This window comes from Hyperoodon ampullatus (assembly GCF_949752795.1).
Source record: "Hyperoodon ampullatus genome assembly, chromosome: 6".
Classification (NCBI taxonomy): Eukaryota; Metazoa; Chordata; class Mammalia; order Artiodactyla; family Ziphiidae; genus Hyperoodon; species Hyperoodon ampullatus.
Genome location: NC_136919.1, coordinates 113280142 through 113307113, shown reverse-complemented (window position 1 = coordinate 113307113; position 26972 = coordinate 113280142). Strand labels below are relative to the sequence as shown.

Sequence of the window (26972 nt, the reverse complement as noted above, 5' to 3'; positions counted from 1 at the left end):
GCCTAGAACCTAACGTTTTACTTAGCAGACATTGTTGCCTTGTTAAACTATGCACATGTATAACTTTGATAAGAGCAAAACTTAGATTAGTAGAAGGAAATCATAAAAGTAAAAAGTAGGTCTAGGTGAAATTTTTCTGTGTTGGGTTGGAAGAGGCAGGTCTTTCTCAGTATGACACCAAAAGAAGAAATCATAAAGGAAAAAGACAGATTTGGGCAGTTTCACTTCATACTAATTAAAAGCCTCTGAACATTAAAAACACACATGTACAAAATGGAAAGGTAAACGTTAAGACAGGAAAAAAAATCCTGGGACTGGTGGTAAATTATTTCAATCCTTTAAAAAATGTAAACTGTTTCAGTCTGTCTCAGGGGCAATTTGGCAAGCAAATCAAAGCCTTGAACCTGCATGTATCCTTTCACCGAGCAATTCCAATACTAAGAATTTATCCTATGTGACTAATCCTTGATGTGCCCAAAGATTTAGCTGTTGTTTCTTGTTTATATTAGAAGAAAAACTTGAGGCAGTTGAAATGATAACGTAAGCCATGTGGGTTACAAAAAGAAAACTAGTGATACAGTTGATTAATGAAATACTAGGTAGCTGTTAAAAGTCAGGCTGATGAAAACTTGTGTATTGGCATATGAAAGCACTCCTGATATATGTTTCCTTTATTTTTTAAAAGTTGTGTAAATATGCATATGCTTACACTGAAATTTGGGGTATTACTTTTCCTCTGGGGTTTTGTGTATTTGTATCTCTGTGTGTGTGTGTTTGTCCTTTATGGTTTTCCAAGTTTTTGACACTGATCAGGTGTTATTTTTATAGTCAAGGAAAAAACTTAAGGGATTTTTTTTCTTCAGTTTATTTGAGAGGTATGGAAAGTGCAAAAAAGAAAACAGTAAATCATATTCTCACCGCCCGAAATTAGCTACTAACGTGCGGCATATCTGCTTCAGGTTTTTTTCTTTCTGAAAATGTTTAAAATATAATTAACACCAACACATTAACCTTGGTTATCTTTTCAATATGAGACTGAGGGCTATTTTGGAGTTTTTTCTTTTCCTTCTTTTCCTTCTTTTCCTTCTCTGTCTTCTCTCTCCCTCTCTTCTCTCTCTTTTAGGCTTTCTGTACTTCTCAAGTTTTCTCTGATGAGTGTGTTTTACTTTTTAAAGAGATGAACTGTAATCAACTGTAAAAGGTAGAATATTTTAAAATGCCTAATAAAGTCGTAGACATTTTGAAGAAGGTAAGCAAGGTTCAGGAGTCAGAACAGCTTGGATGAAGCCAGGAGAAGGGAAAGGTTCCCTCTGGGTGGGGTGGCCGTATGTCCCAGTTGCCCTGGACAGTCCAAGTTTTATGCCTTTTGTCCTGATGAAATTATTAATGACACGTTGGCACTAAAAAATGGACCTCCCACTTTGGGACAGGAAGTTGTTTATAAGGCGTCTAGATTTGGGGGATAAATGAACAGCCACTTGGCTGAATCAGAGTAGTTGTACTGGGTGAATGGGAAGGGAAACTAAAAGGCGGGGTGAGACCATATTATAGAGGCACAGTGACTGCTGGTTTAGGAAGTTCCTCAACCAGTTCTAGGGCTGGCTCAGGAAATGTACAGGGTAAGCCTGGAGCATCTCATAGTCCAGAAAACAAGGAAGTACTAAACAAAACACACACGCACGCATGCACGCACACACACTGATGTGGGTATGTCAGAAAGACACAGGAGCCAACTGAAGGAGCTCCCAGTGGCCAAAGCTGGAACAGTCTGAGCAACAGGATAAAGTAGGATTGGATTATAACCCATATAAAATAAATATCGACGCATTCATACTGCTATAAGTGACTGAATAAATAGAGAACAGAAATCTCCCATGCAGAATCCCAAATAACTTATGCCAATACTCTGCCCGCAAAAAGGTGGAGTATTACTCCTCATTTCTTAAGTGTGGGCTGTGCCCAGTGGTTTCCTTCCAAAGGGGTAGGGAGGCACAGGGGGGAGGGGGAGGGACCATATGGTGGAGAATCCTGGGAAAGGCTGCTTCAGCCCAGTGACCGAGACTCACATCGGCAGTAGGAAGTCGGGTTGATAGCTCGAACCCTCAGTATCGCTCCTTCCCTCCAGAACCTGTAACCGCCAGTCTAGTCGTGAGAAAAATAGCAGACAAGTCCCAGTTGAGGGACATTTCTATAGAGTACCTGACCAGCACTCCTTAAAACTGTCAAGGTCATCAAAAACAGGGAAAGTCTGAAAAAATATCAAGAGGAGTCTGAGGAGACTTAATGACTAAATGGAATGCGGCAACCTGGCTGGGATCCTGGAACTTAAAGGGAACGTTAGGTGAAAACTAAGGGAATCTGAATAAAGTGTAGACTGTAATATTTCAGGATTGGTTTGCTAATTGTGACAAATATGCCATACAAATATAAGATGTTAATAATAAGGGAAACTGGGTGTGGGATATGTGGAGTTAGGTACTGTCTTTACAATTGTTCTGTACATCTAAAACTTTTCAAATCAAAAGCTACTTTTTTTTTTTTTTAAGACATTCTTCAGGCAGGGAGATGGCTTTTGAAGAGGTGAGGTGAAAACTAATCAGAATCATATGATAAAGTTATAGGTGATTGTCAGTAGCTGCAGTGAGATTACAGAGGCCTGGTTCCTTCTACACAGTTCACACGGCCTCTCATTTGTGCAGAAGCACCCAGTTCAGCACCAGCCTCCTCCTGATAACACGGTCCTCTTTCATTTCCAGTCTTTTAACAATGAGCCCTTTCTAAATTCCATAGTATTTTAAGATTAGTTTTTATTTATTTATTTATTTATTTATTTATTTAATTTTATTTTTGGCTGTGTTGGGTCTTCATTTCTGTGCGTGGGCTTTCTCTAGTTGCGGCGAGCGGGGGCCACTCTTCATCGCAGTGCGTGGGCCTCTCACTGTCGAGACCTCTCTTGTTGTGGAGCACAAGCTCCAGATTTGCAGGCTCAGTAGTTGTGGCTCACGGGCCCAGTTGCTCCGTGGCATGTGGGATCTTCCCAGACCACGGCTCGAACCCGTGTCCCCTGCATTGGCAGGCAGATTCTCAACCACTGCGCCACCAGGGAAGCCCCAGATTAGGTATCTTGACCAGATGATTTTTTTCCTGGTTCCTTCAGATACATATGACATATCTGTGTGAAAGAGTATTAAACTGTGAGTAGTAGAGAGAAAACTGGACAAGAAATCGCAACCCTGATTGTTTGTTCTGGGTCCTGTTGCTGAATGACCCTGGGCTAGTCACCGAACCCCTCCAGATCTGCTTCCTCATCTCCAAAATGAGAGGGTTGAACTGGAAAAATTTCTATGGTAACTTGCAGCTCTAAAAATACTGTGATTCTAAATTAAGATTTAGAGAGAGGCTGTGGCACCACAAATAATGGAATCTAAGTTCCTAATCCCTTTGTAGCTAGTCTGTAGTACTAGACGCCACGTTAGAGTCACTTTGAGGACCGCTCTGAGGGCTCTTTAGAATGCTCATTCCGTTCCCCATGTTCTTGGAATGGAGATTCAGTTTAGAATTCAAGTTTTAGGTAAGCTGAAAGGGCTACCTAGTCCAGCTCCTTTGTTTTATAGTTTGTTTAAGATACTAGTCAGAGGCAGAGACCAGGGTTTCTTTCTTTTTTTTTTTTTTTTTTTGCGGTACGCGGGCCTCTCACTGTTGTGGCCTCTCCCGTTGCGGAGCACAGGCTCCGGACGCGCAGGCTCAGCGGCCATGGCTCACGGGCCCAGCCGCTCCGCGGCATGTGGGATCTTCCCGGACCGGGGCACGAACCCGTGTCCCCTGCATCGGCAGGCGGACTCTCAACCACTGCGCCACCAGGGAAGCCCGAAACCAGGGTTTCTGATTCCTGGTCCAGAGCTTTTTATACGGCAACATGCTTCACACAGAGCAGGATCAGTCTGTTCGCAATGCCACCAGGACCTCATTTGCACTGTCACCAAACTGGTCCTTGCGGGCAGTTGCTCACTGTCCAAAACCATTGTGTCAGTCAACTCGAGTCCCTGATTTGGGCAGAAGTAACTGTGGGTGGTGAGGGGGGACTGAGGCCCTCCTGTCCCCTTAACCCTTCTTCTTCAGGTCTGAGAGAGGGAAATGGCAATTTCATCTTTTCTTTCCTTTTCAATTCCATAGCTTACCTTCCCCTGGTAATTACATAGCCAGAGATTATTTGTTTACAGAAGCCACGTGAATCAGCCAGCCCCCAAAGGGTTAACGCTCCCAAATTACGGGGCTGGGTTAACAATAAACAGGATGTCCTCCAGAAATTAAATTTAAACTGCTGTGACTCAGGCTGGCCCATCCTCTCAACCAGATCGTTGTCTGGGGTTATTATCGGTGGTTAATTATACCGCTGGGCTTAGCAGCAGTGTTGGTCGGTACGGGCCAGGCCCGGGGAGAGGGCGTTGTGGAGGGAGGGGCCTGGTGGAGGGGGTGGGGGGAAGGAGAGCAGTGAGAGTGGGGTCCAACCTGCACCCTCAGGGCTCTTCCCTGAGCTGATCCCAGCCAGGGAAGCTTAACTCACTCCTACCTTGGTGGGAGAAGCCCGCGTTTCTGTAGCTGTGGGGATGCACTGTGGCTTCTTTAATTCTCAGAACTGTAGGATGGTAGAATTGTCAGCGCTTGAAGGAAGCTTCTAGATTACCCAGTTGAACCCTCTTGTTTCACAGAGTAGGAAATTAAGTCCCGGCGCAGTCACTTCCTGGCAGCCTGCTCCTCAGGGGTGGAGGCGGGGTTAGCGCTCAGGGTTTGACTCCTTGACCATGACCTTCCTTCCATTACGCCATGCCTTCTTCCATTTCCTTTCCGAGTGGGGAACGTGAGGTGCAGAGCTTCCCAGCAAGTTCAAGGCAGACTTGAGCTGGATTCAGAGTCTTCTCCAAGCTAGCTTTCTTTAGATGTTGTCAGTTCTCGCGGGAAATAACCCAGCCTGACTGGTCCTCAGTGCCCCTACAATTCGTCATCTCTCCCCAGCCCCACAAGAAGCCCTCCACAGTCTGTCTGTCTATAGAGAAGTAGGGAAGCACCTGCTACAGATGATAGTGGGCTTTGCGGTATCTTTTAAAGGCATGTTTTCAAGGATGATAGCTGTCCAGGTGAGCCTGCAACCTCTGACTTCGCAGCTCCTCAAGACACAAGGTTTGTAGTGACTGTTACTAGTACAGTATCTCACCTTTCCTGCCTTCACCTTTGCCATGTATGTAAACATTACAGAGAAAGATGCTCTGGGGCACCTCCATCTGATTCTGTCCATGGGGGACCGTTCTCCTGGAACCCGGCCTGGTTGCTGATGGTCCTAGACCCGCAGGCACGTGGTACGAGTCCCGGGACTGAGGCACTCCTAGCGGGGGAAGTGGCCATACCTCATCAAGTCTTTTCAGCCACATCCTTCCCCATTTCTCCTAACCTTCCTCTTTGACTCTTTGTCTTACAGGATTCCTTTCAAGATTGGGCAGCCCAAGAAACAGATTGTCCCCAAAACAGTGAGTAACCAGTTCTTTCACTCCGAGACTCACGTGGCCTTTGTGTAGAACCAGAGCTTTGACTCAATGCATCGTGGGGCTGGGAAGGCAGAACCCAGGCCTTATTATTCCCAGTTGTGCTGCTCTAGAACCTCACACAGGTGGGGGCTTATAGGGCCCTCCTATCCTGGGACACTTTCCTCCCTCAGGTCAGCCTGGGCCCCTCCCCTTCCTTGGGCAGGTGGAAGAGGTGGGTTACAAAGTGCGGACAGACACCCTGCTTCTGAACAGCCCAGCACTGGGGTCTGGCGTGACCGTCTGCACTTTCCTAAAAGGGTTCCTGAGACATAGGCTCCCGCCAACGACACGTCCCAGGCCTCTGTCTCCCGCCCCCTCAGGCTGCGTAAAAGGCCAGAAAGCCTCCCTGGGATGTCCAGGTCCCCTTCTCTCTGCTGCTACATTCATTCTTAGCCAGGACCCGGAGCCACTCACCGGGAGGGCATGATTGAATCCTACCCCTTTGTAAGTCCACAGTTTTTATCTCTGTTTTATCGCCACAGTGGAAGAGGAGGAGAATCTAGATTCTCAGAAAGTTAGAACTGTGGGACTTCCCTAGCAGTCCAGTGGTTAGGACTCCACCGCAGGGGGCCCAGGTTCGATCCCTTGTTGGGGAACTAAGGTCCTGCAAGCTACGCAGTGTGGCCGAAAAAAAAAAAGAACTGGAAGCCCTTAGAGATCATCCAGTCCAACCTTCTGAGTTTTCCTGATGAGGAAACCAAGGCCCGTGGAGTTGCTGTGACTTTCTAAGGTCATAAACCTAATTCTGACGGAGCTGGAACTAGAACTCAAGTTCGAGGCTCCGTTTCGTACACTTTCCATAGCTTCACGCGAGCTCACTCGGGCTGTGAAGGTCTCCTGAGGTTTTGGAATTCTAGTCAAGAATGGCCTCTCCACAGGACTTCCCTGGTGGCGCAGGGGTTAAGAATCCGCCTGCCAATGCAGGGGACACGGGTTCGAGCCCTGGTCCGGGAAGATCCCACATGCCGTGGAGCAACTAAGCCCAGGTGCCACAACTACTGAGCCTGCGCTCTAGAGCCCACGAGCCACAACCATTGAGCCCGAGTGCCACAACTACTGAGCCTGCACGCCTAGAGCCCATTCTCCGCAACAAGAGAGGCCCCTGCAATGAGAAGCCCACGCACTGCAACGAAGAGTAGCCCCCGCCTGCCACAACTAGAGAAAGCCCATGTGCAGCAACGAAGACCCAACGCAGCCAAAAATTAATTAATTAATTAGAAAAAAAAGAATGGCCTCTCCAACCCCTCACCCACCAATGTGGGTGAGGCTCTTGAGGGTTTAACGTGAGAGACTATATCTGAAGCTTAGCACTGTCAGCCTGCTGGAGGCCCTGGACTGTCATCCCAGCCGCTTATAAGACAGTTCTTGTCTTATAACCTTGGCCCTCCTTAGCTCCGGACTCTGAACTGGGTTTGGTGGGAGAGGAAGTGCAGCACGCATCTGAGCACTGGCTCCATCTTTGGGAAATCCAAAGTGAGGTCACTTAAAAGGCGATGGGTCCATGTTAAAAGGGCCCTCCCTTTTTTTCAAGCAAAGGCAGGCCAAGGACAGACTCCGAGTTTACCTCCCATGCAGAGGCTGACCAGCTGTGGAGGCTCTCAGCTGAAGCGCAAAGAATCTGGGCGTGCTCCAGCCAGCTACAGGAAGTGGGAAGGTGTGGCTTTGAGTCTCCAGAGTTTAATCCAGGGCAGATCTGAAAGGGAAGTGGTTTTGAGAAGGGTCTTTTATTCCCAGCACTCACTACCAAAAAACAAACAAACAAACAAAAATTTCTCCTAACACCCCAACCTTGATGGAAATAGCCTTTGTTCTCCACGGAAAAGTATAGGGTAGCATGCAGTTTCTAGCTTCCTTGCCAGAATTTGTTGCTGGAAAGGTCTCTAGGTCTTTTACTCGAAGGGGTGGCCAGGACTCCCCGGAGGAAGGGCAGATGGACAGTCTCAGTGCCTATGGATGGGCCCACGGCCTCCCTCTTCCCTTCCTGGCATCCGTCGTGTTTGGGATGGAATTGTAGCCCTCTAACACCTGGCATCAGCTCCTCCAGACAGACTGGGCATCAAGGAGTGGTTAAGAAACTGGATTTGGAAGGTCCCCTGCCTGGATTCCCATCCTGGCCCTGCCACGTGTTGTCCGTGACCTCTAGCAAGTTCCTTACCCTCCCTGAGCCCTCATTTTCTCCTTTGTGAAGTGAGGATGATACTACTAGCTCCTATGTCATTGATGTAAGTGTTATGCATCTTACATGAGGTAATGCATATGAAGCACTTAGAACAGTGCCTGGCACATAGTGAGCCCTCAGTAAATATTAACTGCATTATGAGACGATAGCTGATTTGACTCTTAATAAACCACCAAGGACCCAGCCTGTCCCAAGCAGCTGGATTCCCCAGTACAATGAAATGGTAGGCTGGGCCTTTGATCTCTCACAAGGAATAGAGTCCTTTGCTTCCTCAACTCCCCAGAGGCACTGAAGCCTATGTAGCAAGACCCTACCTCTTCGCAGTCTCCCTCCCCTCCCCCGCACAAGCCCCCTCCTGGCCCCCAAACAGGCCGAGGCTGTGCAGTTGTCTCAGCATCTCTGGCAGCTGCCCCCGAATAGGGGTGACGCACTCTATTTTTCCTGTCCAGGCACTCTCGGGGCGGGGAGCAGATGTGGCTGTCTGGGTTATTGGAAGTCGTGGCACCCCTGTCATGGGAAGAAAAGCTCATGTTATCTTCAGGGAGTTTCAGGAGGTTTTTGGCTCAAGGCACCCAACCGTCAGACACAAAGAAAGCATTGTGCGTTTGCCCTCCCCATTCTGCTGTGCCCAGGTTATTAATACAGATTCCAGTATTGTCATGGCTTTGGCTGGAAGGGCGTGTTCTCTGCAGGGGCTGATCACTGGGGCTGAAATGGAAGGACAAACACTCCCCCACTTCCCAGTCCTAACCTTCTGCTTAGTCCCCTCCTGCTGCCCCAGCCCATAAAGGAGCTGGAGCATCTTGGTACGGCAAAGAGAAGCTGTACCTCCCTCTGCAACCGGCATGATGGAAGACTTCGCACATTGAAGCGCAAGGGTTTCCCTGGGTCTCGCACACACCTAGATTCCCAGCTAGGCAGGCACTCTGGAAGGTCAAGGCAGATGGGAGTCCCGGCAGGTCGCGCCTTCACCTGAGAATGGTTTTCACGTGCAAAGTGGAGAGACCCTTTGTAACAAACCAAAGGCAGGCCGCTCTCCACCCTGAGCCGCCCTGGAAGAGGAGCTTCTCAGAAGGCACAGGGCTCCCTCTGCCTCAGGTCCAGTCTGGCTCAGCTTAGCCCCGGGATCAGAGCCTGGCCCTGCCTGCTGGCCTCCCTCTTCCCTTCACCATGAGTGTGAGTGGGTGGGAACTCAGCCCACTATTCACTTAACAGCCACCGAGCTCCTGCCGTGTGGCAGCCTGACCTAGGCCCTGGGGACAAGCGGTGAGCAGCACGGCCCCTCCTGCCACCCTGAGCCTCCGAGAATGTAGGGGTTGCTGAGGCAGTCTCCGTGCTTGAGCCTCCCTGCACTGACCTCGCCAGCCTGACCCAGCCCACCCTGACCTGCCGAGAGTCGTGCACATGTGTTTACACTTGCATTGTTGACTGGGGTCCAGTTGCCTTTATTGGCAAAGGCATCAAGCATCCAAAGATGTTCAGATCTTTTGTATTTGGCTCCTTCCCTCTGCACGGATATACCTTGGAACGAGACTCCAGTGTGTCCCTTGATTCCCTCAGCCGTTGTCTGAGGGCCTAGAATCCCGGTGCTGTGCCTCTCAGATCTTTCCCCTGGGGAGGAGAGAGACCTCAGGAGCAGTGAGCTGTGGAAGCAACCCCCGCGGGCTACCGACAAAGGAGGTGAAGCGTTCTTGACCTTCTCTTAGGCTGTCAGATGGCCTTGAGCTGGGACAGCAGAAGACTCAAGCTCGCACCCCGACACACTTCTCCGCTTCCAGCGTGAGACCCCGAGTTTCTCCTCAGCCGCTTGGAAACCTGCGGTCCTTCTCTGTGCACGTCCCAGCAGTGGCAGCCCGGGAGACCAGGTGTTCCCTGACATCCCACACGGCTCGCTGGGGATTGCGCAAGAGAGCGAGGGAGCCTGGCCCTCGCCTCCCCTCTCGCCGCGCCCACCCCCACCCCAGGGCACCTGTTCTCTGCTCTTGGTCTTCAGGAGACCTGGACCCTGGCCAAGGCATCCTTAATTTCAACTTCATCTTTTCGGCAGAAAAAATACTTGTGCGACTTAAAGACTCAGCTTAGCTGTCACATCCTACAAAGTTAAGAAAGGAAAGGAGACGTGTCCAGCGGAGGGAGGCCCCTCTGTGGCCCCAGGCCCAGGGCCCAGGCTTCACCTCACCTGCCAGCTGACTGAGTGGGCTGTGCCAGAGGGTCACAGACCAGTCTGCCTCCTCAGACCCCCGGTCCTCTCACCGCCCCAGTGGAGGGGAGAGGGAGACCCCGTGTGTAAGCCGGCCGCTGTGCTCTGTGCTCCACACATACTGCTCGTTAATCCTCCAAACAAGCCAGCAAGGCTGATGCTGTCAGTCCACTGCCTTGTCAGCCACCTGAAATTCCCATGGGCTGAGACCAAGGGAAACTGTCCCATTTTATTAGAAAAGAAACCGAGGCTCAAAATGTTGGAAATGTTTCTAAAGCTCCTCATCTAGTATCAGAGTTCATATCTTCTGTCTGCTCGCGCCCCTCCACCGCCTTCCCCCGGGCGCTGTTGAAAACAGGACTAGACTAACTTCGGTACAGACTCCAAAGGGCAGGGCGAGGCCTGTTTGCTCCAGAACAAATCTCCCATCCACGGTCACACCAGCAGCTGTTCAGACCTTCAGCTAAGACTCTGATTCCTGTCCAGCTACAAATCCCCCGACTTAGGGAGCACTTTAAACTTTATCAGGCACATGCACTTTAGCAGGAGTGAATTATGAATTTTTTCTTGAGAGAATCTTTTGGTGGGTCATACGAAAGGTGATGATGAAAATGTTGGGTTCCCAGATGGAGAAAGAGTGGGTGTGTTGAAAAGAGAGGGAAAGACTGTAGGGCAGGAGGCTAGGGCACCAGTGATTGATGATTGATTGATTGATTGATTTTGCTGCACCACGTGGCTTTGGGATCTTCGTTCTGGGACCAGGGATTGAACCCGGGCCCTCGTCTGTGAGAATGTGGAGTCCTAACCACTGGACTGACAGGGAATTCCCAGTGATGAACTTTACTTCACAACTTTGTGGAAGGTCCCAGATGCTAGGATCATAATGTAAGGGGAAGACCATGTGTTTCTGCTTCTAAGTTTTACAGTTCAAATGAGGAAGGCGAGCCATCTCCATGCAAGAGAGCCCCATTGTCAAGCCCTGAGGTCGGATGCTAAGTAGGGCCTCTGCGTCAGGCCTCACTGGGCCCTTCCTTGCCCTCCGTGGGGCTCCCTGCAGCCCCCTGTCACGTGTGTTTGTTCTTTTGATCTCCCGACCAGGGCCCGTGTCTGTTTTGGGGTTTTTTTAATTATTTATTTTTGGCTGTGTTGGGTCTTCGTTGCTGCACGCAGGCTTTCTCTAGTTGCAGCCAGCGGGGGCTACTCTTCATTGTGGCGTGTGGGCTTCTCATTGCGGTGGCTTCTCTTGTTGTGGAGCACGGGCTGTAGGTGCGCAGGCTTCAGTAGTTGTGGCACGCGGGCTCAGTAGTTGTGGCTCGCGGGCTTAGTTGCTTCGAGGCACTTGGGATCTTCCCGGACCAGGGCTCAAACCCGTGTCCCCTGCATTGGCCAATGGGGTTTTAGAAGACTACTGGTGAGGCGCAGCGGGGCTTTGATGATCACTGCAAATTCACACTCCTTCACCTCCAGCCTGTGGTAGGATTTACGGCTCTCCCTGGCGGGAGTCTCCGGGCAGCCGCCAGGAAGGTGCTCTCATAGGTCATGGCTTTAGTTCATCAGCCAGAGCGTTTCCCCCTTAGGTAGAATGACGGTAAAGGGCACAGGCCTGGAAACCAGGCCGCCTGGCCCGTGTTCAGACCCCAGGCGTGCCGCTTACTAGTGGTGTGACCTTGCTCAGGTGACTACCACTCTGTCCCAGTGACCTCAGTGCGGTGAGGGCCGTCAGCGCACCTGCCTGCCAGGTGAGTGATGGAGGAGAAGCCGGTCATGGGGGCGTGTGGTGCCTCAACAAGGCACGCAGGGAGCTGTTCGGCCTCCTCGGAAGAGGACAAAGCGGAGGCGGGGGCTCCATCCTCCTATCGGCCCTCAGACACCAGGACTCCCCAGACCACTCTCCTGTGACTGTTGCCTGGGCCCCACTTTACAGATGGGGAGATTCAGGCCCTAGAAGTGCAAGTGACTTTCCTGGCTTCACCTGCCCCCTAGGCCGAAGAACTGGGGTCAGGACGCATACCCACTCGGTCTAAATATCAGGGAAATCTGATAACTCATCCAGAATTTAGAGGGCCTTGCCTGAGTCGATAATCATATCTGTGATGGCTGCATCCCAGCGCACAGAGCGGGGATACCTGGTCTTTCCTGATCCACCCTGAACGCAGCAGGTTCTGGACCTGTGAGGAAACCAGGACCAGGAGGGGAGGGGAGCCATTCCAGCCCCAGAGCTGCTGAGCAGCAGGGACAGGACCGGACTCCAACCCGCCCGCTTTCCTCCGCGCCCTGCCTCTTCCCCGATGATGAGTTTCCATCACACTCTGAGCCCCTTACCCAGACCCCGCAGGGGAGGGGAGGGAGCCCAGCCCAGCCTCGCTCCCTGCGGTGGAAGAACAGAGCCAGCCGGGATCCACTGGTACCTGCCTGGCTGGCCCGTCTGGGAGGGGCGTCCTTTGACCTAAATCAAACACTTACTTGATTTGGGAACACAGGGCTTCTGTGTCATGAACGGTGTGCTGGTGCTTGTGTGGACTGGATGGTGGTGTTTTCTGCAGAAGCGGGTGCGGGGAGGGCGTGGAGGGAGTCTCGTAGGTGACAGCTTTTCTCCAGCCTGCTGTCATTTCCTCCAGTGATGGAGTTATCGCTTCCCTTACAGGTGGAAAGAGACTTTGAAAGGGAGTATGGAAAACTGCAGCAGTGAGTGTCCACCCCCAGAAGGGAGGGCAGGGAGGGGGCTGCTCCGAGGAGGAAAAGAGCCTTCTGCCCGGGCTGCCTCGTCCGCTCACCCTGGGAGTCCAGGGCAGCTCAGTTCACCACCTGCCAGAAATTCTCCCCCGGGGTGGTGGCTCTGTGACAGTCGTGAACTCGTAGCCTTTGGGTGCCTCACGCCAGGCTCGCGGTGGCTCTTCATTCAGTGGGGACATCCGCGCAGAGCAGGCCCTTCCTCCTCCTGGCAGGCGACCTGAGTGTCGCGTGGGGCTCGGCTCAGGGGGACGGGCAGGACGGGGGCAGAAGCAGGTGGGTGATGCCAGGTGCCCAGGCCCATGCCCCTGCCTTGCAGGCTGGAGGAGCAGACCAAGCGGCTGCAGAAGGACATGAAGAAGAGCACGGACGCCGACCTGGGTAGGCGCCCGTCCCCATGCCCGGCCTGGACGGGGGAGGGGCAGAGGTGGACGCCCTCCTCGCTCAGGCCCTTTGGGGCCGGCTTAGAAGGAAGTGCCCTTAGTAGGCGCCCCGCAGATGTCCCTGAGAAGCGGCTTGAGGTCACCCTTCACTTAGCAGATCACCACTCCCTGCTTCCCCTGGGGCAGCAGCAGCCACCACTGGCGGGTGGAGGGCAGCTCCCGTGGTCTGCGCCCCAGAGCCTCCGGCCAGTGCTCCTCCAGAGGATGGCGGGGGCTGGGGGGCGGGTGGGTCTGGCCACGACCGCCCCTGCTTCTGACCCCGGCGTCTCCAGACTGTGGCAGAGCACGGGTCTGATGTGCAGTCTGTCCGTTATTTGTTTTGTAGTTAGTTCTGAGTTGCCTGGATTCCATCTTTTGTTGTGGCGCCCGCTGTCTTTCTAGTAGGAAAATGCCGTGGCCTGTGCTTCTCTTCCTTGCTGCTTTTCCACACAGCTGCACTCTCAGAGCGTGAACGGAAGGGATAGAACGTCAGGGATCCATGAACTGGAGTCTGGCTGTAGAGAGAGTAGGTTTTTAACAAAGAAATCAGGACAAACGGGTGACCCCTGGCACCTAGGATTTCTGGCCGCTTCTGGCCCGAGTCAGACGTGGAGTCTGGGCAGCGGAAGCCCTCCTGAAACAGTGGTGCCCTCCCCCACCCCAAAGCCTGCATCCCCCAGTCCAGGCCAGAGAGCCTCGCACACCGTTGGCTGGTGCATCAGAGTCAGTGAGGGCCCGCTGCAGTGTGGGTCGCCCGGCCCACCCCGAGACTCTCTGATTCATCAGGTCTGGGTGAGGCTTGGGGACCCCACTTTGAGAACCACTGCTCCACACGGTCAGGGGGAATCAAATTACACATTTCCTGGTCTTGGAAACTCCTGAGCTGCTGCCTGGACGGGATCTCACATCCAAAGCTGTGGGTCCAAAATAAGATCAAGTAGGCATGACCAGACCCTGCCAGGTCCTTGTCGACCCCTGCACTCCCAGGTTGTGTTAGGGCTCTAGAGACCCACGTGGGGTCCAAGACTCTTGGGCTCCCTAAGGTACGAAGCCCACCAGCCTCCCGGTTTGTGCTGGGCTGGCCATGCCCCTCCCCTGTCCCTGTAGAGGTAGAACAAGGGATGTGAGCTGCTCCAGAGGAGAGTGGAGGCCACGGCGCGCTGCTCCGTTCATGCAGGCCGGTGATGCCTCGGGGTGGGGCTCCCGGACGAAGGGCCGCCCCACAGACTCTCGCCATTCATTGACTTCAGATGGTTCTAGCAAAGAGACATCGGCGTGGAGATGTGGAGGCGTTAGGAAAGAAAAGGAAAATTGGGAAGAAAGTCTTCCCTCCCAACCCCTGACTTTTGGGGGGTTTTCCCCTCAACTATTAAAAAAAAATTAGGAGAAGAAATTTTTCAAAAACATTTCCAGTGGGGCTTCCCTGGTGGCGCAGTGGTTGGGAGTCCACCTGCCGATGCAGGGGACACGGGTTCGTGCCCCGATCCCGGAAGATCCCACATGCCGCGAAGCGGCTGGGCCCGCGAGCCATGGCCGCGGAGCCTGTGCGTCCGGAGCCTGTGCTCCGCAACGGGAGAGGCCACAGCAGTGAGAGGCCCGCGTACAGCAAAAAAAAAAAAAAAAATTTCCAGTTTTGTCCTTGTTTTCTATCTTTTAATTACGCAGTCTGTGACTGTTTCATAATCCAGCCAAGTTACACGTGAGTTTGCTCCTAAGCCTACAAAGTCACTTTACTTTTTTTTAAGAGGGTTTTTTCCCTCCGTTGCTTCAACATCTCTGGGAAGTTTACATTTCCAGTCTTCTCTCATATTTTGCCCTTTTGCTAGGGGACTGCAGCACACCCCCAGATTCAAGAGAAATCAAGGTATATAACACTTAGTAGTGTGCTCTGGTTTCATTGGCAGCATTTTTTTTTTTTCTGCACGCTTTATGCAGTAATGGCGTGTCTTACAGTTAATAGCATCTTAAATTTAATGACATAAAATAATAAGAAACAGATCAAAAACACGTTTTCCCGTGAGCCCCTGAAACTGGTACAGACACTGTGGGGCAAGCAAGGCCCTTCTCCAGCCTTTCCTGCCCCTCTAGGATTTCGTTTGCTGGTAATGGAGGCCTGAAAACTCTCAGGGGACCAAGAACTCCAAAGCTGCCAACAGGTTGCCTCGCCACACCAAATCCGGCCTAGTTTTGTCAATAAAGTTTTATTGGAACACACCCATTCTTTGGGTGTCATCTATGGCAAAGTTGAGTTATTGAAAGCCTAAAATCTTATCTCTAGCTGTACAGTAGGTTTGCCTCTCTGGTGTAGATACCATGCTACTCTTTCTGTGAGGGAGCCCCAAACCAAGCTTCACATCTAAACCGCCTGGAGAATTTTTTTTTTTAATGCATATTCCTGGATTCCAGGCTTACTGAAATAAATCTTTGGAGCTAGAAATACGTATTTCTTACAGCTTCCCACCCAGATGATTCTGATATAATCCAGAGTTTGGAAAATAAGTCATTGCAACCGGTAAATCTGCTCAAAAGAATTACCCAGAGCAGTATCAGGAATGCCCATTACACCATAAGGACTGGTGTCTTGTGCCTCTGGGGTACTGTGTAGTTTATGGCCTGTGGCCATGGATGGAGGTCGTCCGGGTGCAGGCCTCTGGCCCCTAGGACGACAGGGAGTCCTGAGGACAAGACCTTGAAGCCTGCCCTGTCATTGGTTCACTGAGCTTTGACTTCTTACAGCCATGTCCAAGTCCGCTGTGAAGATATCCTTGGACTTGCTCTCCAATCCCCTCTGCGAGCAAGACCAGGACTTTCTGAACATGGTGACAGCCCTGGACACGGCCATGAAGCGGATGGATGCCTTCAACCAGGAAAAGGTGACTGGGGTCTTGGTCTCCCCCTCCCCGAGGCTTCTGTCTGGGTGGAGCGCTGCATGGAGTCCTTAGCGGGGCTTGGTCTCCTCTCTGGACACCTGAGTGTCCCAGCCCTGTGAGCTCTCCCCTGGCCGCCCTGCCCCCGCACCGGCTGCTTTCCGTGGCTCCCACGAGCTCACGTCCCTCACATGGGGCCACGAGGGAGACTCAGGCCGGCTCTGCCCACCCACGCCTGTAGCCCCTCAGACTTGCCCGCCCAGCCTCCTCACTGAGCAAGGCCATGGTCGGCTTCACAGGATGAGAACTGACCCGGGACAAGGCCAGTGCGCCTTGTCACCCTTCAGGCTCCCCGGTTGTCATCTCTGCCTCGCTCCAGCGGCAGTTAGGGGTGCCTCCCTGCCTGGGGTTCTCGGGGTACCCCTGTCCTGCTCCCTTTCTCTTCTCAGGAACTTGGAGCCTCCCCTTTTGGGAAGAGTCTGGCTTCCCCAAGTTATTTTTGGTTTTTTTTTTTTTAATTTATTTTTGGCTGCGTCGGGTCTTCGTTGCTGCTTGCGGGCTTTCTCCAGTTGTGGCGAGCGAGGGCCACTCTTCGTTGCGGTGCGCAGGCTTCTCATTGCGGTGGCTTCTCGTTGCGGAGCACAGGCTCTAGGCACGTGGGCCTCAGTAGTTGTGGCACGCGAGCTCAGTAGTTGTGGCTTGCAAGCTCTAGAGCGCAGGCTCAGTAGTTGTGGTGCACGGGCTTAGTTACTCCGCAGCATGTGGGATCTTCCCGGACCAGGGCTCAAACCCGTGTCCCCTGCATTGGCGGGCAGGTTCTTAACCCCTGCACCACCAGGGAAGCCCTGGCTTGCCCCCAATTTTGACACCATCGGGTTTTTCTTTTGACAGGTGAACCAGATACAAAAGACTGTGATTGAGCCCTTAAAAAAGTGAGTAAAGGTCATCGGGGGGACCACAGGCCTGAGGGCAGTTGCTGGAAAGGCAGGTCAACCAGCCACTTGGGGACCGAATATCATTTCTGGCAGCCTGTCCCCAGACTCACATGGGGTGGAAGGAACCTCCAGGGGACACCGGCTCCCTGATCTGTGGCCCTGGGGTTGACACTCGCAGTAGCTCCAGAGCACCCGCCTGGCCAGGCACGCTCAGTGGTGGCAGGGCCTGTCTGATCCTCCACGGTGGCCAGCCGGCACTCCTGTGGTCATTCTGCCATTGCCCCTTTGTTCCTGACCGAGAACCAGTGGGACCAGAGCTTGTGGAGTTAAGCTAGCAGAGATCTTGGCCGGGCCTCCACGGAGATGAGTGAGGCCTTTCATCTCGCTCAGCCGGGTTGGGAGACGCAGCTGCCTGGCGCACTCCGCTTTTGAAGCAGTGGGGTGGTGGGTGGGGGGCTGGCCGCACACGGGGAAGGGTGCTGCAGCGGGGTCCCGCCTGGGAAGGTCCCCCGATTCATGACCTGCCAGGGTCAGAAATTCTTCTGTGAGACTCATCTTCTGTCCAGCAGGCTCTGGTCAGTGATCAGACAGGCCTATTCCCCGGGTCCCCTAGGGGGGCGGCGCTGGGCGGGAGACAGGCAGGAACGTTGCCTTGAAGCTCCCGAATCACTTCATCTTCCTCCCTGGCCTCTCCCAGCTCGGCTCAGGCCTAGAGAGGCTCCCGCTCCAGCCCAGCAGCTGCATTTTATTACCTCTTCCGTGGTGGTCCCTGGCAGTTGCCTCACCAGGACCTGGGTAATGAGGCTGTGCTAATTACCATGAGGCCTGGATCAGGGCCCGGAGGGCGATGAAGAGAGCAGGTTTTGATCCTCTGGCCCCTGGCGTTCAGGTTGTTGAGCTCTTGTTCCCTGTTCAGGTCCAAGGGGTGGGGTTAGGCAAAGCTCTTTCTAAGCTGGGCTGTCTGGAGGCTCAGCCGCGGAGGGCAGGCAGAACCTGGCCCGCAGGGATTTCTCCCCGCTCCTGCCCCTGTCCCCACCACCACCCCGTCCCCAGCCCCTGCTCGGCCCCAGGTCGCAGGGTCACGCGAGGAGCAGGGTGCTGAGCAGGCCAGTGGCTCAGGAGGGAGCGTCGGAAGGAGCTCCGCTGCCTGTAGCTCTGTGACCCCGTCTCCAGGCCTGAGGGTTCAGAGCTGGGTGGGAAGGACCCCGGGCCGAGCTGACCGTGCCCACGGGGGTCCCAGGGGCTGCCACGGAGGCTGCCGTGCACACCCACGGCTGGCAGAGCTAGGCAGGGGACACCGGCCCAGAGAACTGGGGACTGACTTCCCGCCTTGATTTCACCACCACCGAGGCGGGCTTGAAATCTGATGCCTGGCTTCTGGAGCCCAAATGGAGAGAAATCCCGGCTGCTTCCCACCACTCCAGCCGCGCACCACCTGCCAGGAAGGTGGGTGAGCGGCCGAGGGGGTGGCCACCGTCTCCTCAGCAGATCCGCTGACCTCTGCCCGAGCCCCCCCAGGCCTGCCTGCCCGCCTGCCCGGCTGGCTTCTTTGTGTCCCGTGGCCGACATGCGATCTCCCCCAACCACATAAACCCGGCACTGCCTGTTGCCGCCTCTTGCCAGGAGAGAAGCTCCCAGGGACCCCAGCACCGGAAACAGGAAGCTGCAGCTTTCCTGTCCTCTGATGAGGAACATCGCCACATGGCCACCCCGCCGCCCCCGGCCTCCCCCCCGGGGGCTCGGCCTCTAATCCCCCAGTCTCTGGGCCGTGTTCACAGGGTGGGATGGGGATGCTTTCAATTTCCCTTTCCTGGTGGGTGGAAGATGCCGGCTGTGTGGGCGCAGATTGAGGAATGGCAGGCATGCCCCACCTCCCAGCCAGCCTCCCTCCCTCCCTCCCCCTTTCTCTCCGCCTCTCCCTGCGTCTTCACCCCACGAGGAGCCGTTTGCTGCCCCACGTTAGGACAGGCAAGAAACGGGCAGAGCTTCGGGAGCGCCTGGGGTAGGCCCCGCCCTGTCCTCCCTTCTCTGCGATTCAAACTTTAGGAGCTCGGGATGTAGCGCGGAAGCCATGCGGCGTCCCCTGAGAAACGGACCAGAATGATAACCGCCGAGGTGGGGCGGTGCAGTGGAGTGGGGAGAGCCCTGGACAGGCCAGGCCTGTGCCTCCAAGTCTCTTCCCCTTCTGCGGAAGCAGGAACGGAGCTGAACTCTCGAAATGGCAGAGCCGGGCACTCCCCTGAGCAGAGAGGGAGGTATCGTGGGCTGGAGTGGTGCTGTATGTGGAGGGCAGAGTCCCTCCTGGGGTCCTAGCCCAGGGACTCCCATGTGCCCCTCACCACTAATTATCAGGGGGACGCCGGGCACTGAGCAGAGAGGCTCTGGGCCCGCAGCCTTGCTCCTTCGTGGCAGCCCCATAAAAGTGCAGGCTTGGTGCCCCAGGGAGAGCCGGATCACCCCATCCTTGTCAGGTCAAGTCAGCAGGTACCCTGTCGGGTCCCAGGGGCATGTCTGGAAGGGGCCCGGCCTCTGGGGACCAAACTATGCTTGTCCTTGCCTCCCTGCAGCTTCCCTGCCCTGACGAGAAGGTAGGGGCAGCCCTAAAACACCCCACACGAGGAGGGGTGTCTGCTGCCAGGAGCCCCTTTCCCCAAACAGCACCCTGGTGTTTATACCCCCCGGCACGTGGAGTTGGCAGAGTTCCTCCTGTTCCTTCTAAGTGGAAAACGAGGCGGTGTGGCCTCAGTGGGGCAGTGACCTGAGCCAGGGATTACAGAGTTCTGGTCCCCGCCCCCCTTTTGTCAGCTACCTCCGATTACACTCTCTGATCTCCCCTGCCTGACCTTAGCTTCCCTGCTTTACTGTGAGAAGGGCGTGACACCTACCCCGGCGGTCCCGAGGCCCAGGGCCCAAGGAGTCACGTCCCTCGGCAGCAGCGGACATCAAGCTGAGCCCTCCATGGCCTCTGGGTTCAGCTGAGGGTGCTGTCTGCCTGGGAGGTGGAAGTCGGCGTGCTGAAGAAAGTTTCCCTGGGGCCTCACAGAGCAGCCGCTTCCTCCCCCCAGAGGATACGTGGCCTTGCTTCCGGAAGGCTGAAGGTAGTGTCCTGGGGACACACCCGTCCCCTGAGGTCGCCTGGAAATCGGTCAGCCCTGGATCCATGCCTTCTCCCCCTCGGCTCAGGACCTGCCGTGGGGCTGGATTTCTGCATCCTCTGTAGGCCAGCCCAGTCCCAGCATGTTGTAGTCAGCCTTGCCGTTGTATCCCCGACCCTGGCCCTGGAGATGAAGCCCAGTGCACTTTATGGGGGGGGGAAGGGGGTTATGAGCACTGGTCCAAGTGCTGCTGGGGTCAGAGTATCGAGAGCTGCTTGACCGCCCGCGGGATGACGCCCGTGCTGAGCTGTAGAACGCCCCGCACATCCCGTCCTTACTCGTGCCGCCCTCCTCCCCCAGGACGTGGGCTGCAGGGGGAGGTGGCGTGGCGGCTTCCCAGGCCCAGGTGCACCTGCTCCCCTGAGCCACATGCCTCTCCGCCGGGAGGGGGAGGGGCTCACCCGGCATCCGAGACCCCGTCGTGGCACTGCCTGAGGCAAAAGCAGTGAAGTGAGTCCAGCCCCCCCGGAGGGTCTCAGCCGTCCCAGGCGTGTTCAGCCCTACCCCAGGGGGACCTTGTGTCCTGGGGGTGGCTGGTCCAGTTTGCAGAGCACCGAGTAGGCCTGCGTCCTCTGCCCGGCAGAGCAGTCATTCAGGTGTTGATTTGATTGCAGTGTATAGGGGCCTGCGACTGAGGCTTCGGACAAGCGTGGGTGGTCTGGCCCACGTTAGCATCTCCAGCTACGTAGTGAGCCCATAACGGACACCCAGAAAGTGAGAAGAATCCGCTTTAGTGGCCTTTCTATCTGTTTCCTCAAACTCTGCTACCTGGGCCTCTAGCTTTGTTTGGGGCATTCTGCGTCAGTCAAGTTCCTATCCTCTGTTCTCTGGCAGAGGTATTCATTACTCTTACGTCACGTGGACTCTTGATTTGTTGACGCTTTTTCCTGCCCCATCTTTCATCTTCTCTGAGTTGCTCTGGGAAGAACCGACTCTGCTTCTGGTCCTGGGTCTCCCTCTGTGTGCTTCGCAACCCCCCCGAATAACCACTGCGCCGTCACCTCGGCTTGAGGCCGGGGCTCCACCGGCCACTCCGGGCTCCCAGCTGCGAGGGAGACGCTCCAGCCCCTCAGGCTTTGTGTGCAAGGAAGCTGCCCCATCTTCTGTCCAGTTCCAGAAAACCTGCTTGCAGGCTGGCCCGGCCTCCTCCCACACGCGTCCGTCAAGGGGAATGCAGCATTCCTGCCTGGGCTGCGGTCCTGCCCTGGGTCCACCCCGAGACTGTGCTGCCTCTCCCAGTCAAAGGGGATCCTAGTCACAAAGACTATGCCCACGGTGCCAAAACTGCCAGAGCCTCTGCTGCTGCGCTCTCTGAACAGCCACCCTAGCACTGCCCTGTGGTTCTTTTAGTCCAGGTCGGGCAGGAAGAGCTCCTTCAGTCGTTTTCCTCAAACACTTGGTTTGACGGTTTGGCCGTTTCAACAGGAGAACATGAGGATTCCTGTTTTTCCGGCAGAGTTGGTAGAAAAGGCTGGGAGTAGCTTGTCGTCATTTTATTGGAGTACAGTCAATTTACAAGGTTGTCTTAGTTTCGGGTGTACAGCAAAGTGATTCCGTTTTTTATATATAGTTGTAGGTATATATATACATGTATATACCTGTATATATATGTATATATACAGGTGTGTATACATGCGTATGTATATGTGTATGTGTGTATATATATGTATTTTTCAGATTCTTTTCTGTTACAGGTGATTATAAGATACCGAATATAGTTCCCTGTGCTATATAGTAGGACCTTGGTGTTCATCTGTTTTATATACAGCAGTGTGTACCTGTTAATCCCAAACTCCTAATTTATCATTTATCCCTCCCCCACTCCTTGCCCCTTTGGTGACCGCAAGTTTGCTTTCTATGTCTGGGAGTCTGTTTCTGTTTTGTAAATAAGTTCATTTGTGTCATATTTTAGATTCTACATAGAAGCGATATCATATGATACTTGTCTTTATGTCTGGCTTACTTCACTTAGTATCATAATCTGTAGGTCCATCCATCTTGCTGCAATGGCATCACTTCCCTCGTTGTTAATGGCTGAGTAATATGGGAGTAGGTTTCGGTTGCAGGTCTGTCACCTGCTGTTGGCAGCATGAGGTGGTAGGGAGGTGCCAGAGGGAGAGCTGGGACACTTGAGTTATCTGCTGGACCGTCACTACCTAATTGTGACCTTGGACAAGTCATGTCGTCTCCCTGGTCTCCGTTTTTTCACTTTTTTAATGGCAGATGTTGGACAGAAGCTTGACCTCCCAGCTTTTCTGATACCAGCCCTCAGAGCGGCTGCCCTTGGCCTAGCTCCCGGAGCACCCCTGGGTCCGGGCGCACTCCCAAGGGGTGCTGCCTCCATCTGCTCAAATGGCTTCCTGAGCTCTGTCCACCCCTGTTCCTTCGTGATTGTCCAGAGAGCTCTCCTGGCTCTGCTAGCTCATCTGTCTTTTGTTTCTTCTGAGATGCCTGATGCTAATTAATAGAACCTGAATCTTTTTGTACCGGGTCAAAAAAAAAAAGACTCCAAGGAGTCTTCAGCTCCTCCATGCTGTAGCACAGGTCTCTGAAATGTGGGGTGGGGGCTAAAGGGCAGTGGCAGCATCAGTGGCATCATGCATTCATGACCTGCTGAGTCTTACCCAGGTCAACAGAGCGGCCCTTACCCTGTCTTCCTTCCCCTGGCCTTACCCCAAGGCGACATTCTCAGCCTGTGCCCCACCAAGGCCAGGGCCCCGTCTATCCCGTTCACAGCAAGATCCCCAAGACCTAGAACAGAGTCTGGCGCTTGGTAGGCGCTCGATACGTATTTTTGAATGAGTGATGAGTTGCCAGCAGCCTGCAGCTCCAAGAACAGGCCCGTCTCCAACCCACTGCGTCCGGCAGGTTTGGCAGTGTCTTCCCGAGCCTCAACATGGCCGTGAAACGGCGGGAGCAGGCCTTGCAAGACTACAGGAGGTTGCAGGCCAAGGTGGAGAAGTACGAGGAGAAGGAGAAGACAGGGCCAGTGCTGGCCAAACTCCACCAGGTACCGGGGAGAAGGGGCTGGAGCTGGACAGGGGGCCACGTGGTCCCACCAAGCAGGTTCCTCCTTCACCCAAGACATCAGATGTCCTGACCCGCCCCCCATACACACACACACACAGCACCTCCACCACCCCCCATGCCCCAGTCAGGAAGCTGGATGAGCCAGCAAGAGCTGTGCCACCCAGGGTCTTGCTCCTCAGGCCCGAGAAGAGCTGCGGCCCGTGCGGGATGACTTTGAGGCCAAGAACAAGCAGCTCCTGGATGAGATGCCGCGGTTCTACAACAGCCGACTGGACTACTTCCAGCCCAGCTTTGAGTCCCTGATCCGAGCACAGGTGAGGCCGCTGCCACCCCGCGTGATGGCCCAGCACTTCTTCCCTCGGGAGGCAGTCGCGGGCTTTGGAGACCCATCTCATGCCAGCCCCGCCCTGCTCTGCTCTCCACTCTGGAAGCGGGGCTCAGCCACTCTCTGCCCCCAGCCCTGCCCCCGAGGGAGGAATGCAGGGCGCCCCCCCCCCCCCGGTTGTTGGCTGGAATTCCCGTTTCAGTCCCTCCGTTGCTCTTTGGTTAATCCCAACTTTCGCATGTGCAAGAGTTCTTCGCTGAAGTTCTCTCTCTCCTCGAGCAGCAAGAGGAAACCAGGCTGCACCTCTAGCGCCTCACCCTGATGGGCAGGTCGCTTGCCTGGTGGGCCCAGGTCAGGGACGGGGGCCACAGGTGAGGGCCTTTTTCCGAGGACTCTGCACCCCCTGCCCTCCCTAGTTAGTCCTTCTCTTTTGGTGGAAGACTACGGGGTGTCTTGACTTTTAGCAACCCTTGGAGGGGTCCCTAAAACCCGGCGAGAGCCATGTGCAGGGCCCCCGCCTGGGCGCCAGGCCGTGGTGCACCTTCCAGCGGAAAGGCAGGCCTGCTTGGGTTGGGCGCATGTGGACGTGCACCGCGGTAGCACCGGGGCCGAGACCCCATGCCTCCTGCTACTCAGGGGTGTAAAGACAAAGCGTGGCTCCTGCCCTCCTTCCCCTCCCCCATGTCCTTCAAGCCCTTAGCAGGGAGTATTCTCCCCATCTGTAAAAGAGAAAAGGTTGAGGTGCCAAAACCAAGAGGTCTTCTCCACGTGGGAAACACACACCCCACCCCACCCCACCCCACCCCCGCCAGGTGGCTGCAGGTGCTCAGCATTCTACCACCTTCCCCACCGGGTAACAAAGCTGAAGGCTCAACATGTCCCCATCTGCCTCCAGCCCGCCTCGGTGCTGGGCCTGAGTGTCTGGCGCCCTCCAGTGGGCACTCTCGTTCTTGCAGAGTCCACAATCACAGATAACTCAGGGAAAGCCTGATTCCTGCCTCCCAGCCTGTGTCTTCCGAGAACACCAAACCCCATGGGAATCATGGGATCCAGACACTTGGGATCGGGACCCCTGAGCAGGATTAATGTTGGATCCGGGACTTGTCAGTGACCGTGTCCCCAGGGGCTCAGGGAAAACGAGGCAGAGAGCTACGTGCATAGGGACGTGGAAGGTTCCCACGCTTGCCCCCAGAGCACTGCCCCTGGCGGTGCGGGCTTCCTTTCAGCAGCTTCGCCCTGGGCCGGGGACGGTGGGTTTCAGGAGACCTGTGACTTCCCTGTCCTGTGCCGCTGCTCCCAGACCCGCAGCCACCTGCCCTGCCCCCTCCACCCTGTTGCTCGCAGGAGACAGCTCCCGGCTGCCCAGGTTGGGAGCCAGGGATACCCTGTAACCAGGCAGCGGGGTGGCGGAGGGTTGTTTACTGCCTCGTCAGCGCCAGCCTCCCCCTCCCGCGGCTGCTGCTGCCATTAGTCACTGGAGAAGTGAGCATTCCTAGTGACTCAGCCTGCGCGGTGCGGCTCAGGGCAGGGAGCTGTGGGGGTGGGGGGGCCATCCCGCTCCCCCCCCCAGCACTAGCCTGGGCCCATCCCCTCAGGTGACGACCCTGTTTGGAGACCTTGATTTAGCTCCCCGTCAGCCCAGCTGCGGGAGTGTGGAAGACATGGCCTGGCCTGGCCAGTAACGGCCCTCCAGGTTGCTAGAGAAGAGTTCCTTCTCCCCAGAGACAACTCGGAGCTGGAGACGGTAACACGCAGGGGTGTTTGAGTGGTGTGGCACACTTTCTTGAAAGTACGTGACTTCATTTGGTCGTGAGGTGGAGACTGAGGCAGAAATGGTCCCTGCCCTCCTCCCCTGGGCCTGCTCGGCCCTCAGCCACCTGAGGGCTGCCCATGGGTCCCCCCATTCCTCGGCCCGCCCCCGCCTCGTTCCTGTGCGCCTCTCCCATCCCACCTCTGGTGTCTGTGCAGAGGGAAACATGGAAGTGAGCCCGGCCTCGGGGCCCTGCTTTCCTGGCTCTGCAGCTAAGGCCGTGATTGGCGGTGGGATGAGCTGGGAAGGGACGGAGGCTAGAACCGTGTCCCCTCTCTCACCTTTACTTCTGAGGCTGGCCCAGGGCTCTGGGAGCTGCTGTGCCTTCTCCCACGGATGAGAGCTTCTCCTAGCTTCTGTAAAGCAGTTAGCCCCTGGTCACAGGGCCTGACTCACTGGCGCCCCCAGGACCCGCCGAGGACCCACACCCCCCCCCAGCCCTTCCCCCTCAGCTGCCTGAAGAGCTCGAAGGCAGAGGCCCCCTCCCCGCCCCGCCCCTCACCAAGGACCCGTCGCTCCCTCTGCCACCCAGGCAGCGGGCAGTGAATGTTCCTGAAGGACCCGGGTCTGTGGTTGCCACGCAGCTCAAGGGGAGGGGCGGCGGTGGAGGGAGAGTGGAGTCCAGCCCTGCGCTCCGCTTCCCACAGGCTCCGGCCCTCCGCCCACCCACCCGCCGGGCCCCGGGGGCTGGTACCCTGGAGCCCCCACCGCTCACCTCCTCCCGTTCCCACCCCAGGTCGCGTACTACTCGGAAATGCACAAGATCTTCGGAGACCTGACCCAGCAGCTTGCCCAGCCCGGCCGTCCTGACGAGCAGCGGGAGCGGGAGAACGAGGCCAGACTGAGCGAGCTCAGAGCCCTCTCCATCGTGGCCGATGACTGAGCCCGGCCCTCGAAGGCTCTGGAACACGAGTCGGCCTCTCTAGCCTACGCTTCACGAGCTCAGGCTCGGGCGTCAGGCAGCAAAGGGCCCTTGCCTGGGAGGACAGGGCTAGCGGCACTCCTGCTGCACCACCCCAGCCCTTGGGAATGAGCCTGGCACCAGGAGCCCCGAGCAGGCTCTCGCCTCCCCACTCGTAGCAAGAACCCACAGACAGGTAAGCAGTGTAGACTGTCTTAGTCCCTAAAGAACCGTCCAAAGTGCATCCTGGCCTAGGGCCAGAGCCTGGGCTCTTGTCTGCTCCCTTGAGGTCTTAGCCTGGCTTGCACGGTTGGGATCACGTCTACCTCCAAAAGGGCCACCCTGGGGAGTCACCCACCCTCGCTGCCTTTTCACCTCAGACTCGCCTTTTCTGGGAGAGGCCTCGACACTGCCCTGGGCAACGTGAAAGCCCCGGTCTCCCAGCCGCAACGGGCGCCTCACCCCAGCCTCTCGGCAAGACAGCGGCCGGCTCTGCCCACTTCTAGGCTTTGGGTCGGTCAACTGCAGGGCAGAGCCCCAAGTCTTGCAGCTTCCCTAGGAAGCTGGGACTCAACGCGTGTCAACAGCCTACCCCACAAAATGTCACAGACCGAGTCACAGGCCTCAGAGCCACAACAGTGGGTTTATGTCTCACCTGATGATTTGGGATTTTATTTTTCCAAGTAAAAAGTTTTCAATAAAATGTCCGTATATTGTTGTGCCGTAACTAGAGAGAGGAGGGGAGGAGCCACCCCGAGTCCTTCCCAGACCCCGCGGCAGCCCCTCTCCTGAGCAGCAGGCAGCAGAGCCCAGAGCTGCACCGCCCGCCCCCCCCCACC

At 55.3% G+C, this 26972-nt stretch overlaps 1 protein-coding gene across 1 annotated transcript; it reads left to right on the top strand.

Moving 5' to 3' along the window:
• Positions 1 to 5480: 5480 nt before the first annotated feature.
• On the top strand, positions 5481 to 26836 carry BIN3 (bridging integrator 3). The gene is made up of 8 exons (XM_079706771.1): positions 5481 to 5522; positions 12603 to 12643; positions 13008 to 13069; positions 15847 to 15983; positions 16869 to 16909; positions 22936 to 23077; positions 23277 to 23411; positions 25969 to 26836. The coding sequence occupies exons 3-8, from the start codon at positions 13042 to 13044 to the stop codon at positions 26113 to 26115; spliced, it is 630 nt and encodes a 209-aa protein (XP_079562897.1). The 5' UTR covers positions 5481 to 5522; positions 12603 to 12643; positions 13008 to 13041; the 3' UTR covers positions 26116 to 26836.
• Positions 26837 to 26972: the final 136 nt, after the last annotated feature.